The 12,944-nt window shown below is 40.9% G+C and overlaps 1 protein-coding gene across 3 annotated transcripts in view; it reads right to left on the bottom strand.

Moving 5' to 3' along the window:
- C12H20orf194 (chromosome 12 C20orf194 homolog) overlaps nt 1-12,944 on the bottom strand; it is a 131,182-nt gene that overhangs the window by 98,894 nt on the left and 19,344 nt on the right. For all 3 annotated transcript variants that reach the window (XM_029917223.1, XM_029917225.1, XM_029917224.1), the window contains exons 3-6: nt 9,973-10,092; nt 6,956-7,080; nt 5,961-6,057; nt 4,998-5,104 (exon numbers count right to left, since the gene is read on the bottom strand). In XM_029917223.1, the coding sequence (XP_029773083.1) occupies nt 4,998-5,104; nt 5,961-6,057; nt 6,956-7,080; nt 9,973-10,092 (449 nt within the window). The remainder of the gene's footprint in view (nt 1-4,997; nt 5,105-5,960; nt 6,058-6,955; nt 7,081-9,972; nt 10,093-12,944) is intronic.

Genomic DNA, 12,944 nt, shown 5'->3' with positions numbered 1-12,944 from the left:
AGGGCTGAGCTTGCTTTTCTTTTTTTTTAATGTTTATTTTTTTATTTTGAGAGAGAAAGAGAGAGCATGAGAGAGCATGAGCGAGCAGGGTAGGGGCAAAGAGAGAAAGGGAAGGAGAGAATCCCAAGCAGGCTCCACACTGCCAGTGCAGAGACTGATGCGGGGCTTGATCTCATCAGCCATGAGATCATACCCTGAGATGAAATCAAGAATTGGATGCTTAACTGACTGAGCCATCCAAGTGCCCCTGACCTTATTTATTTCTATTTCTCAGGGAATCACTATTTCTCAGTGTCTGATGTCTACTGTTTTGAAAACATATTTTGTTTCTTGTTTGTTCTTTTGGTTTGGTTAGGTTGGGTTGTTTCGGGAAGGAGAAATCTGGTTCCTATTGTCTTATGTAGGTGATTTATTTTTTTCTTCCTGGAAGCTTTTTGTGGTATCCTTTTATTCTTAGTGTTCAAAAAAAGGCATAGATAGATGTAAGGGTTTTTTTTCCTCTTCCATTTATATTTGCTAAATCATTTAATTTAAAAGTTTTATTCTCTTTATCACTGGAAATTGTTTATTCTTTAAAAAAAATTTCTCCCTCCGGATACCTCTGCTCTATTTTCTGCAACTCCAACCTGTTGGGTATCAGACTTCTTGGAATAGTTCTCAATGTCTTTTAACCTTTATCTCATATTCTCTATCTTCTTGATTTTTAAAATTTAAATTTTTAGAGAATTTCCTGACTTTACCTACTAGGCCCTCTATTAATTTTATCAATTACAATATTCCAGAGCTCCTATTTTCTTTATGTGAATTTATCATAACACTTGTTCTATTGTCACCAAATCTTACTTTCTGGGAATCCTAAGGGGAGTTTAACGTCTTAAATTTCCCTCTATATCTTAATTATCCTTGGGTCATTTCCAGTCAGTCTTTAAAAAAAAAATCTTGATCTTTTCCTTTTAAGTTACAGGTATTTAAGCAAATGTCTGGTGATCTTTGGTTGCCTGTTTTTATTTCCAAATGTAAAGGCTAACTGGAAGCTTCATGCTTTCAGCAGAGCTTGTCATCTACTAGAAAGTTTTTCTTAGGGAGAGCAGACAGCCAGGAGTAGTTATTCAGGATCCCCACACCCTTATATTCTAAATTACAATAGATTGATTTAATGTATTTGGCCCTTTCGTCTATTCTGGAACAGCTTTTCAAGGGTCAACTGATTTAATTTTTTGAGGGTGCTGAATCAAATTTCTAATTTTAAATGCAAACTTTAATTTTATTAATAATTTTGAGATTTACAAAATTTCCTTATCATGCATCCTTTTTATTTTTATTTTATTTTTTTTAATGATTTTTATTTATTTTTGAGAGACAGAGAGACACAGTGCGAGCAGGGGAGGGTCAGAGAGAAAGGAAGACACAGAATCTGAAGCAGGCTCCAGGCTCTGAGCTAGCTGTCAGCATAGAACCCGACGTGGGGCTCGAACCCATGAACTGTGAGATCGTGACCTGAGCTGAAGTCAGACACTCAACCGACTGAGCCACCCAGGCGCCCCACATGCATCCTTTTTAATTGTTTGCCCTGCCTACTATATCTAATTTCTCTTTTTATAAATTCTTTTCTTTTTCTTTAATTTTTTAAAGTTTGAGAGAGATAGAGTATGAGTGGGGGAAGAGGAGAGAGAGAGAGAGAGAGAGAGAGAGAGAGAGAGAGAGAGGGAGAACACCCCAAGCAGGCTCTGCAGGGTCAGTGTAGAGCCCAACATGGGGCTTGAACTCACAAAACTGAGATCATGACCTCAGCAGAAATCAGGAATCAGACACTTAACCCACTGAGCCACTCAGGCATCTCTTTACAAACTCCATTCTCTAAAAAAATGTTTTAATGTTCATTCATTTTTGAGAGAGAGAGAAAGAGGAGGAGAGAGAGAGAGAGAGAGAGAGAGAGAGAGAGAGAGAGAGAGAGAGAGAGAGAGAGAGAGAGACACACCAACCATGAGTCGGGGAGGGGCAGGGAAAGAGGTAGACACAGAATATGAAGCAGGCTCCAGGCTGAGCTTCTGAGCTGTCAGCACAGAGCCTGACACAGGGCTCGAACCCACGAACCACAAGATCATGACCTGAGCCAAAATCGGATGTGTAACCAATTGAGCCACCCAGGCACCCCTACAAATTCCATTCTTAAATGGTAGAAAAGAGATCATCTTTTCTCTTATTTTTATTTTATCTCCCGGAGAAAATCTTTTTTAAAAAAGCATGCATATCTATTTCTACATCTAATGTGCTATGGTTTCCTTTCTATATTTTGTTGAATCTTTTCATAAGGCTTAGTCCACCTTTCAAATATGAAGATCTTATGTTTGTCCATAAAAAGGTAAATGAATGCTTGTCCTAGTAAGTTACTCTCATTGTTCAGAAGTTTGCTATTAGAATCCTCTCCTTGGGGAGCTAGTAGATGTATATTTACTTTACTAGGTCACAGCTCCAGCAGCTGGAGAGCTAGGGAGGAGGGATCTGGAGGCAGGGAAAGCCCCAGCAGAGCAATTTTCATGTGCTGCTCCCATAAGTGAGTTTGGCCCAGCTTATATTTCCTCTCTCATGCTGGCACCTACTACATCAGGGACATAGCAACCTCTGGGTTAATGACTTTGTTCTGGGTGTGGACATACAATAAAACAGAATTTTTAATTAAGTTTCAAGTGTCTGTAGTTCTCCTTCTATTGGTCTTTGAAAAACACAGAAGTCTTTCTGGTTCAGACAGTTATCAGGCCTTAGGTATGTAACTCAGAGTAGAGTACTGCTCCATACCCTCCTTACCCAGTAAGGAAGCGAACCGAGGTTGGGGGCGGGGTGGGGGTGGTGGTGGTGGTGGTGAGGTGAGATTGAAATGAAAGGAAAAGTATTGGAGAGAATGACAACTATCAAGTACAAAGAAGGGAAGAATCTGGAGAAAGGGATCTTGAGAGAAGACTTATCGTATACCGACTACTTGGTGTGTGCGGTTTCTTCCACCCTACAGAAAAGATCTACATTACCCTGTAACGGTTTTTATTTTTTTTTTTTCCTTTATGTAAGTCTTTTTTTTTTTCCATAATATTTTATTGTCAAATTGTTTTCCATACAACACCCAGTGCTCTTCCCCTCAAGTGCCCTCCACCATCACCACCACCTGTCTTCCCCCCTACCCCCTCCCCCCCAACCCTCAGTTCATTCTCAGCTTTCAATAGTCTCTCAAGTTCTGCATCCCTCTCGCTCCCCAACTCTCTCTCCCTCCTCTGCATCCCCTGGTTCTCCATTAGGTCTCTCTTGTTTTCCTGCTAGACCTATGAGTGCAAACATATGGTTTCTGTCCTTCTCTGCCTGGCTTACTTCACTCAGCATGACACCCTCAAGGTCCATCCACTTTCCTACAAAGGGCCATATGTCATTCCCTCTCATTGCCATGTGTAACGGTTTTTAAAAGAGGATTTTGTGCCTTTTGGATGTGTCTGCACAGTGTAATGAACCTCAAGGCAGACGCCTGAAAGGCCCGCCTCATTTGGTCAGCAAGAACCCTGCAGCCTCCTAGAATACTGCTTTTTCATGCTAATCTACCCACAGCCTAGGGCTTTGGAGCACAGGCTCTGAAGCCAGACCCTCTGGATTTGGACCCACCCCTACCCCTCACAAGCTCCTAGCTCTGTGACTTTGGGACATTCATTTAACCTCTCTAGAGGTTAGTCCCTCCCTAGATATAGGGACTAATAGTACCGACTTCAGAGGGTTCTTTTGTAAGAATTAGAGTCAACTCATATGAAGTGCTTAGAACAGTGCCTGGCATATAGGAGACACTATAAATGTCCAGTTTATACAATTAATTAAATATAAATATTACCATTACTGCTAAAAATTTTAAGCTTCCTCTCTACCTCCGATGGCTTGCCCCCCTGCAAGCCCTTACTCTTCTAAATTAGAGAGCATTACTTCCTAGTGGGGGCGGCTTCCACAGCTTTGTTGAACTTCTGTTCTTGTAGTCAATGTGAGACTACTATAGTTTTGGAGCAGGAAAAGTGGAGTCCAAGTGGTATGCGTCTCTTCAACCCTAAAGCCCATGTTTTTTCCAGATTAGAGGGTCTACAGGCAAGCACCCACTCACTTCCTAGGGATACTGCTACTTCTTGGAAAGGAAGGAGGGTAGCAACTAGCCCTGGGCCGTGCTTCCAAAGGTCCCACTTACTCTATGCCTAATAGTATGTCCCCATTTTGAACATGTCAATACTCACTCCCTGTTTCTGTGCTGGGGGCAGGTCACTCACTGAGGATCCTATAGAGGCCCACGGATGCTTGTGGGGATGCTGCTAACCTACCAGACCATCTTCCTTAATATGCACTCGATGACTCCCTATCCCAGCCTCATTCATTAATTCACTTAACAAATATTTATGGGTCATCTCCTAGATAAGAAGAATACTGAAATAAAAGATACTGTTCTTAACACAAAAGATAACCCTTTTATTCCTCTAGTATATTGTACTTAGAGAAAATTTTGCACTGTCCTTTTCATTGCTCTTGAATAGTTCTCAAGTTATATGAATTTCTGAGATAAAAACCACAACAATGAAAAGACTATTTTTCTTCTCAAGGAACTTCCAGTCCAGAGACCAAGGACAGGTGGATACATGAGTAGGGGTGTTGAAAAATGTATAACATAGGACAAAAAAAAAAGCTATTAGAGGATTCAGCCTAGGGTGCTACAAGAGCAGCCTGGAAGAACAATGGTCTCAGAATGAGGAAAAGAGAGAAACGAGGACAGAGAGAAACTCCTAGAAGAAAGGACATATGAGTTCCATTTAGGGACTAGCTTTAAACAGCAACTATTTTCCACTTCAAGTCTTTTAACTTGCTTCATACTCTTGAGAGGTCACTGTTAGCTTTTCAGTGCTATAATGATGCACAATCACAATATGGGGGCCCTTCATAAAGATGGCAAGTGGCTGACAAAAGCCAGGCACACAGTCTTTCATACATACCTCGTATTTCATGGTAAAAAATCCATCCCCTCCAATGCCCTCAAGTGCAAAGGCCTGTACAATTGGCCACTTCTCTACTACAAACATATCAAATATCTGCAAGTGACCTAGAGGAATCAAATACAATAACATGTATCAAATGCCATCCTGGATATAACAGTCTAAACCTGATCTAAAGTGGTTACACAGGCATCTTTCACAAGTTCACGACGGTCACAGCAGAATAAAAGCCAAACAGATAAAATGCTTAGATATTAAAACTAGAAATACAAAATGAAAGTCAAAGAAAATTCAAGCCATAACAAGCTACATAAATTCAGATTTCTCTACAGTATATTTGCACACTCTGGTTTCCTAAGTAAGTCAGTGAATAATAGTGGCCTATTACATCCGACTTGCATCACTTAGTGGATATAATTATTAACAGACCCAAACTGGGCTCTTCCCCCTCTTAAGAAACATAGCCGATCAACTTCCTTAAGGGAAAATTACCAAATCAAAAATTTTCCTTTCTTGCAGCAATAGCTCCAATGTGCAAAGCTTTTGGGGGGCGGGGGAGATATAAACACTGCTAAATGTGTTGATTTTTTCCTTTATTTTTACATCATTTTTGAGCCCCACGGTCAGTATATTTTTAACAGCTACTATTATTCCCATGAGGCTCCATAGCTATACTCTACACACAGCAGTAAATGGCACAGCTAGATGGCAACTGTGGTAAATCCCTTATCAGTTCCTCCATCTGACGAGATGGCCTGCTGTGTTGTTACAGAAACTTCAGTTATGAGTACCAGCTTGCACAGAAAATCCCCAAATTTCATTTGGCTTGATCTTCTGCCTTTAGTAAAAAATAGATGAATGGGTTTCCCAGGTGAATGCCTCCAATGGAAGGGGGAAGTGGGAACACTGGATTCACACATCGTCCAAGCAAAGTTCTAACATGGCTTGCTTTCAGATACTCACCTTGGGAGCTGTAAGGAATGCCAATTCTACTACAGTCTCGAACCATGTCCACAAAGCTGGCAATTTTAAATTCTTCTGCAGCTTCCTCATCTTCATACTAAAGAGGGAAATTGAAAGGAAAACAGGCTCTGAGATGATATCATGCAAAATCCCCTATTTTCTCAGTATTTTATCAGAGTTATCACAAATGACATTTATAGAGGACTGTACCCAAGAGGGTGTTTCCAAAGCCAACTTCTTGTGTTTGCTGCTCAGAATCACTTGTCATTCCTCTGCCTTAGACCACACATAAGAATCAACTCAAAATGGATCAAATACCTAAATGCAAGAGATAACACTTGCCTCTAAAATTCCCCAAACGCTCACATGGAAAGAGAGGTTATTCCCATGTTGTTCACGGGTCAACTGTACATCAGTATACTTTATGATTCTATTTTTCTTGTTGGATTATAAGTCTGTTGTATTATTTTAGTGACTACTTAGAATTTATACTAAACATCGTTAACATAAAAAAAAGGAAAGAAGAGTTTTTAACTTGCATCAGGTCACAATTTCTATGAAATCTTAAATCACAAGTCCCAATTTGATTTCCAGCCAAACACTTGAAAAGAACCGAAAAAGAAACAAATACCAAGAAATCCAGACATGGAAATGTCACAAAGCTTATCAAATTCTCCTGAGGCAGTTCATGGCACTAGTCCTCTGAGAGAATGGGTACAGGCTGGTGTTGGGCATGTAGGACAGGAAGCTAGGGTCACAAGCCTATGACTAGGTACCAATCTGAAGAATCCTTTTTATCTTTGTCAGGCATACAATTTATCTATGAATCAGCTTCATAAGGAATTATGAAAAGTTCCACTAAAACAAGTAACTTTTTTGTGTAAGCATATCCTGCAAAGTGATTTTTTTTAGGGGCCTTCTGTTCCAGATCTACACTCTTCTGAAAGAATATCCTTAGAGTGTCTCTAAGTGCCTGTTCTAGCTTTTCTCCTTACCTCATTTTCGGTCATGCAATGAAAATGCAGATTTCTCCAATGTGCCACATAGGGTAAGAGATAGCGATAGTTTACAGGATTACAGTACAGATGGACACTATCTGATTTTATCAATATAATTACATCTGTAAGGAAAACAAATTTGAAACACAAGATTGTTAAAGGCATTTCTTTTACACATTTTCTGTCCACCGAATTAATAAAACAATTAAAAAACTATTTCAGAGAAAATGTACAAAATTCTAAACTGAAAATTCTTTAACTAGACAATGCACCTCAGAGTGACTGTGGAACACTCGCGTGTGAACAGCAAGGATTTTCTAGTTCCCATGAAATGCTCCAATCATTGTGGCCCTCTGGTTATGACAATGCAGACACAGAATAAGTCAAAAGAATACCCTTTAAAGCATTCTGCTTTTGCAAAGTTCAACACAGTCACTTCTATGGTATCAGACTTAGCTGGGTATTTTGCAGCAGAGATAAACACCAGATGGAAACTCCAAAGCCTAAAGCCACTGAGGCAGGAACTATCACCGAATATGGCCCGTGATGGTTCTCCTGCAGACATTAGAGTTTAAAGCCCCTGGCTGTTGACTCAAGGGAATCCTGGGCCTGAGGATGTCACTATTCAGCTTTGGGAAGGGTTACTATGCACTGGGGTGAACTCTGTACACAGGAAAGGCTGAAAGGAAGGAAGTAGAGGCAAGTGGACAAGGCTACTATAAATAGATCAGCAGCTCACAGACTTAAGGAATAATCATGGATGTTGGTGGGTCAAATAAAACAATCCCAAGGGTGCAAATAAACCTAGGTAAATTAACAGAAGAACCATGGAACGGGGCAGGAATATTAAGGCAGTTTGAAAGACTGAGAAAGCAGTCATACTTCCAAAAGAAAAGCAGAGCTCCACGACATGGCTCCTCAGAACCAGAGCCGTCTCGGGTGTCTAACAAGATGGTGCCAGGGAAGGTGCTGGAGGAGGTGGCTGGAAGTGAGAGGAGCATGGGGGGAGGGATCACCTGAAGCAGCAGGTTTAGGACAATGCCAACACAGTAACATAGTGTGACAGTCAATACTCTACAAAAACCTAAGCCCGATGAATACTGACTGCAGCTGACGACACCACTGGATGGCCTCTTGAAATAAAGCTCCGGGATGCTGGCCTTTTATTTTTCAAAAATCACTCTGTGTTCCACACCTGATCAGACCCAGGTATCCTAGGGAACATAGTATGCTGCAGCATCTTTACTGTTGACTCTTGGTTAAGCACCAGAGTCAAAAGGTGGCGAGAGATGGGGAAAGAGTCTCCTTTCATCCTGTTGGTCCTCTTCACACAGGCTAAGAGCCTTGCCCTAAATTACTTGTAGAATGTGTGCTGAAGAGAGTCTGACATCATCTGGGAGCCTGAGGGCTTCCTGAGTAGACTGTGCTCTACGCTAATGTGTAATATTCCACAAAGAATTAGGATCCAATAAAAGAAATACTGCAACAGCTACTAAGCCTAATTAAGCAATTTCAGAATCTCACAGGACTCTGATGTCATTAAAAGTTTTTTCTTTTTTAAATAAATCTTTCATGTTGGCCTCTTTTCCTCTCATAGAGATCAAAATGTAGATGCGCAGGGGCACCTGGCTGGCTCAGTCATAAGAGCATGGAATGTTTGATCTCAGAATCATGAGTTCAAACCCCAAAATGGGTGTGGAGCCTACTTAACTAAAAAAAAAAAAAAAGGGTAGGGGCACCTGGGTCGCTCAGTCGGTTGAATGTCCAACTCTAGATCAAACGCTTAACAGATTAAGCCACCAGGTGCTCTGAATTGAAAGAAATTTAATGGAAGCTATAATTGCAGCCTGCTCTATCTGTACATCCTAACAAAAAGGAAGTCTTTAATCAATCTATATGGCTGAACAGTATTAAGAATTTTACCGCAGAAGAATTTTCATAAGCAGTAGATCAGCGTTCTGTAACCGTGGTACTACTGACAGCTCAGACCTGATCATTCTTTGCTGTGGAAGGTTGTGCTGTGCACTTAAGATGTTAGTAGTCATTGTGCCTAGTTGTGACAATCAAAAATGTCTTCAGATATTGCCAAATGTTTCTTGGGGAATACAACTGCTTCCACTTTATAATTTTTTTTTTAAAGTTTATTTTCCTGTTTTGAAAGAGAGAGAGAGAGAGCACACACACAGGAAAGGCAGAGGGAGAATGAGATAAGATGATCCCAAGCAGGGTCCACACTGTCAGCACAGAGCCCGATGTAGGGCTCAAACTCATGAACCACGAGATGATAACCTGAGTCAAAACCAAGAGTTAGACACTTAACTGACTGAGCCACCCAGGTGCCCCCAAACTGCCTCCACTTTAAAACCACTGCACTGCATCCACTGCCAAGATTACTTTAACATCAGATGTTTGCTTTCATGCACTCCCCAGCTGCTTCACAAGAGCTGCCTGTCTCTTGTCCAGTTTGACTGGTCTATTCTGGTGTCTCCTGATCCATCTGGCAGGCAAGTCATGATGCTAAGTATGTGATATCAGAGACAGCTCCTGGGCATCAGCCCACAACAACATCGACACAGGGAGAGTGTCTTGGAGCTGAAGAAAGGGGAATGTAAGCAGAAAGCCTCCATTGTAATCATGGGCATCATCATGAATTAAAGTCACACTGAAAACAATTCCCAAAGAAGGAGCAGGACAAAGAGCCTTTGTTCCCAAGCTGAAGATCCACATGAAGTCTTCCTTGTAGGAGTAGCCTGCAGGCTCATCCTTTACCCACGACTGAGTGTGCTTTCACAGGACAACAGCACATAATCTGAACCTCCCAGGACACAGAGGCAGTGGGCAATTCAGAGGAAAACTAGTGCTTTGCCAAGAAGATATAAACCAAACTGATATGTACTTTTTCTCCTAAAGCTAATTTACCCAGTAAACATATTCTGAAAACTACTGGTCACTAGTCTCATATCAATCATCAGATGACCAACAGGAGCATACTACTTACTACTATATATACTCACCATCTAGAACTTCTTCAGAAAACCCCGTTTTCTCAAAATCACTTGCATTCTGATTGTACAAACCAAACAGAAGATAATTTGCCAGCTCTCTGCAGCCTTCATTGTACCTGCTATCAATTCCTGCAAGACAAAGAAGGCTCTGATCAGTTGCACTGTACTATGGGAAGCAAATAAGTCCCACTAATTTGCCCCTGCACGGCAAAACCCTGATGGTTAAAGGCAGAAGCTCACACCAGTTTTGTGCCAGAAACCAAACTAAGCAACTCTGTGAAAGAAGCATCAGGTACTCTCACTTGGATTTCAAGATCTATATAGTTGAGACAATTAAACAGTATACATTATTGAAGCTATTAATTTCCAAAAAGCAATTTTTGAGTATAGAACGAAGCAGAAAATATAGTCTAGGTCCTGTGATGGCTGGTTAAATACCATGGAATACTTTTCAGTTGGAATAGGAACAGGGGATAGAAACTACTTTTCAAAGAGAGCTTTAACAAAACATGGGGGATCAAATAAAGGCAAATTAAGGTGGTCTGAAAAGAACTTAAAGAAGTGAAAAAGAGGACAAGTGAATGGAACCACAGAAACCCACCATTTCACAAATATTTACCAGGCTCAAGGTCCAGCACTGTGCTGGATACTGAAGTGTATGGTGAACATGACTGTAATGGCCCTCAAGATGCTTACAATCTAGAGGGGCTGGTTCAGAGACAGAAAGGAAATTAAACAATACTGCCTTCACTGCTGCTTCTCAGTGGCATGGGTATATGTACTACCTGGTTCCTGAGAATCCATCAAAGCCCAGAGCCATAGTTCCCCAAGAGGAACATCTCACAGGCAAGGCAGTAGCAGTCTACTTGAGGCTGAAGAAGGAATTGGAGCAGAGAGAGCTCCAAGAATAGAAATATGACTGAAGCCTGGGAAAGAGGACTGCCAGTGGTCATCTGGATAAGTGACAAGTAGAAAGTAATGGTCACTTAGACAAGAGGGGCCCAGACTGCTTGTAGCAGAGGACTTCTAATGTAAGAGAACTCCCATCTCAGTTGAGATTAAAGCAGCACAGCCCTTCCTGTTCTATCTCATTCAACACTTCAGCCAAGGGAGGGGTGAAAAAAAAATCAAAAGCCAGAATGGATTGGTCTATCTAAGGCCCAACGTTTAAAGGGCTACAGAGTTAAAAAACAAACAAGTGGTCTTGGCAGACCCAGCTTCAGCATGTCTACTTCTAGGGATTCCAGCTGCATAAATTGTTAACATGAAAAAGACTATGTAAAAACTAAAGACAAAAGAAACTATATGTAGGCATTATGCTTAAGCTGATAACATTGTTTCTCACAGGGGTACTATGGGTTAACAATTCTGATATTGCTACATATGTATACTAGCATTAAGTAAACTGATGGTGGATGATGGGTGCCAAGTTTCTCACTGATAAACTGAAAGGAGTTTATAGGTAAGCAAAAGGGGGAAGCTAGAAAAATCTATGTGGTAATTGGTTAGGCTGGAGACATTAATATGAATTCACGTTTAGCTTAATATACATACAGATGGATACATAACATTTACATTTAACATACACATATATATCTTGTTACTCTGTCAGCTGCCAGGGCTTAGAAGCAGTGAGGTCTAGTAATGAGAGTGTATCCAATGCCCAGATCTTGGTTTCTAACACCATTCTCCAGTAAAAGGAACCCCAATGCTCCCTGGAGAAATGGCTGATTCTAGGACTGGAGGAAGAAATACACAAAATAAGCCTAGAGTACCTTATAGTGCCAGAAAGCACGTAAGTGCTAAACAAAACTTTGGTGGGATGGTATGTCAAAGGTAAAGACACAGAAGCCAAATGAGCATAAATACAGCAACAAACTGGTGGTTTTATTCATAGGTAAATTCACAGCAAAGACAGACCCCACCCTTTTGAGGGTTGCAGCTAAAGAGAAAATCCAATGAATGTTGTTCAAACATCTGAAACCTCTGGCGGGAATTCCAGATCCACCACAAGTCTGTCTTTATAGAGATTTGCCAACCTCTGGGCTTTGTAGTGGAGCCAGGATTAAAACCCAAAAGCTGCCTGGTTCCAGAGGGCATGTTTTTAACTACTCTGCACATTATCTCTCCTAAGCCTAAATGCAAACGCTGTTAAGTGAAAATACAAAATTATGCATAGAATATATGAGGAAAGACAAACAAGAAACTAGTGGCAGTTTGCTTCTGGGAAGGAAGTTAGGTGGTGGATAGACAAACCACCAGACCTAACAATTCCAATTCCACGACTCAATGGATATAAGTGAAAATGAGATAAAGAAGATCAATCTGATATAGAAAAATCTCCAAGATATACTGTCAAGTGAAAATTTAAAAATTGAGTTAATTACAGCATGAATAAAATATTTCCATTTGTGTTAAAAAAAAAAAAAAAGATACAACTGACAAGGTTATCCCTGAGGAGTGGACTGGGTATCTGGTTGGTTGGGAAGCTCTGTTCATTTTCATTTGAGGATGGTCTTAATTTTTAAGTTATATGATGCATTTTCATAATAAAAAAACTTAACAAATAAATGCCCAATTCTGCCACTCTATGGTTCTGAACAAGTCTGTTCCATCTCCTCGACTCTCAGTATCCCCCTCTATACAAAAAGAGACTACACTGCTCCCTTTTAAGGCTCCTGTGAAGGAAATTTTTTTTAAAAATGGGGGGGCGCCTGGGGGCTCAGCTGGTTGAGTGTCTGACTTCAGTTCAGGTCATGATCTCACAGTTCATGGGTTCGAGACCTGGTTCTGACAGCTCAGAGCCTGGAGCCTTCTTTGGATTCTGTGTCTCCCTCTCTCTCTCTGAGGCTCCCCAGTTTGCGCTCTGTCTCTGTCTCTCTCAAAAATAGACGAACATTAAAAAAAAAAAAAAAGGCTGCTGTGAGGAGAAATGAGATAACCATGCACAAAGTGACTGCCCTGTGGTTGTGGGTCCTTAT

The sequence above is a fragment of the Suricata suricatta genome, chromosome 12 (genome assembly GCF_006229205.1).
Source record: "Suricata suricatta isolate VVHF042 chromosome 12, meerkat_22Aug2017_6uvM2_HiC, whole genome shotgun sequence".
Taxonomy (NCBI): domain Eukaryota; kingdom Metazoa; phylum Chordata; class Mammalia; order Carnivora; family Herpestidae; genus Suricata; species Suricata suricatta.
This window is presented reverse-complemented; position numbering and strand designations above follow the sequence as displayed.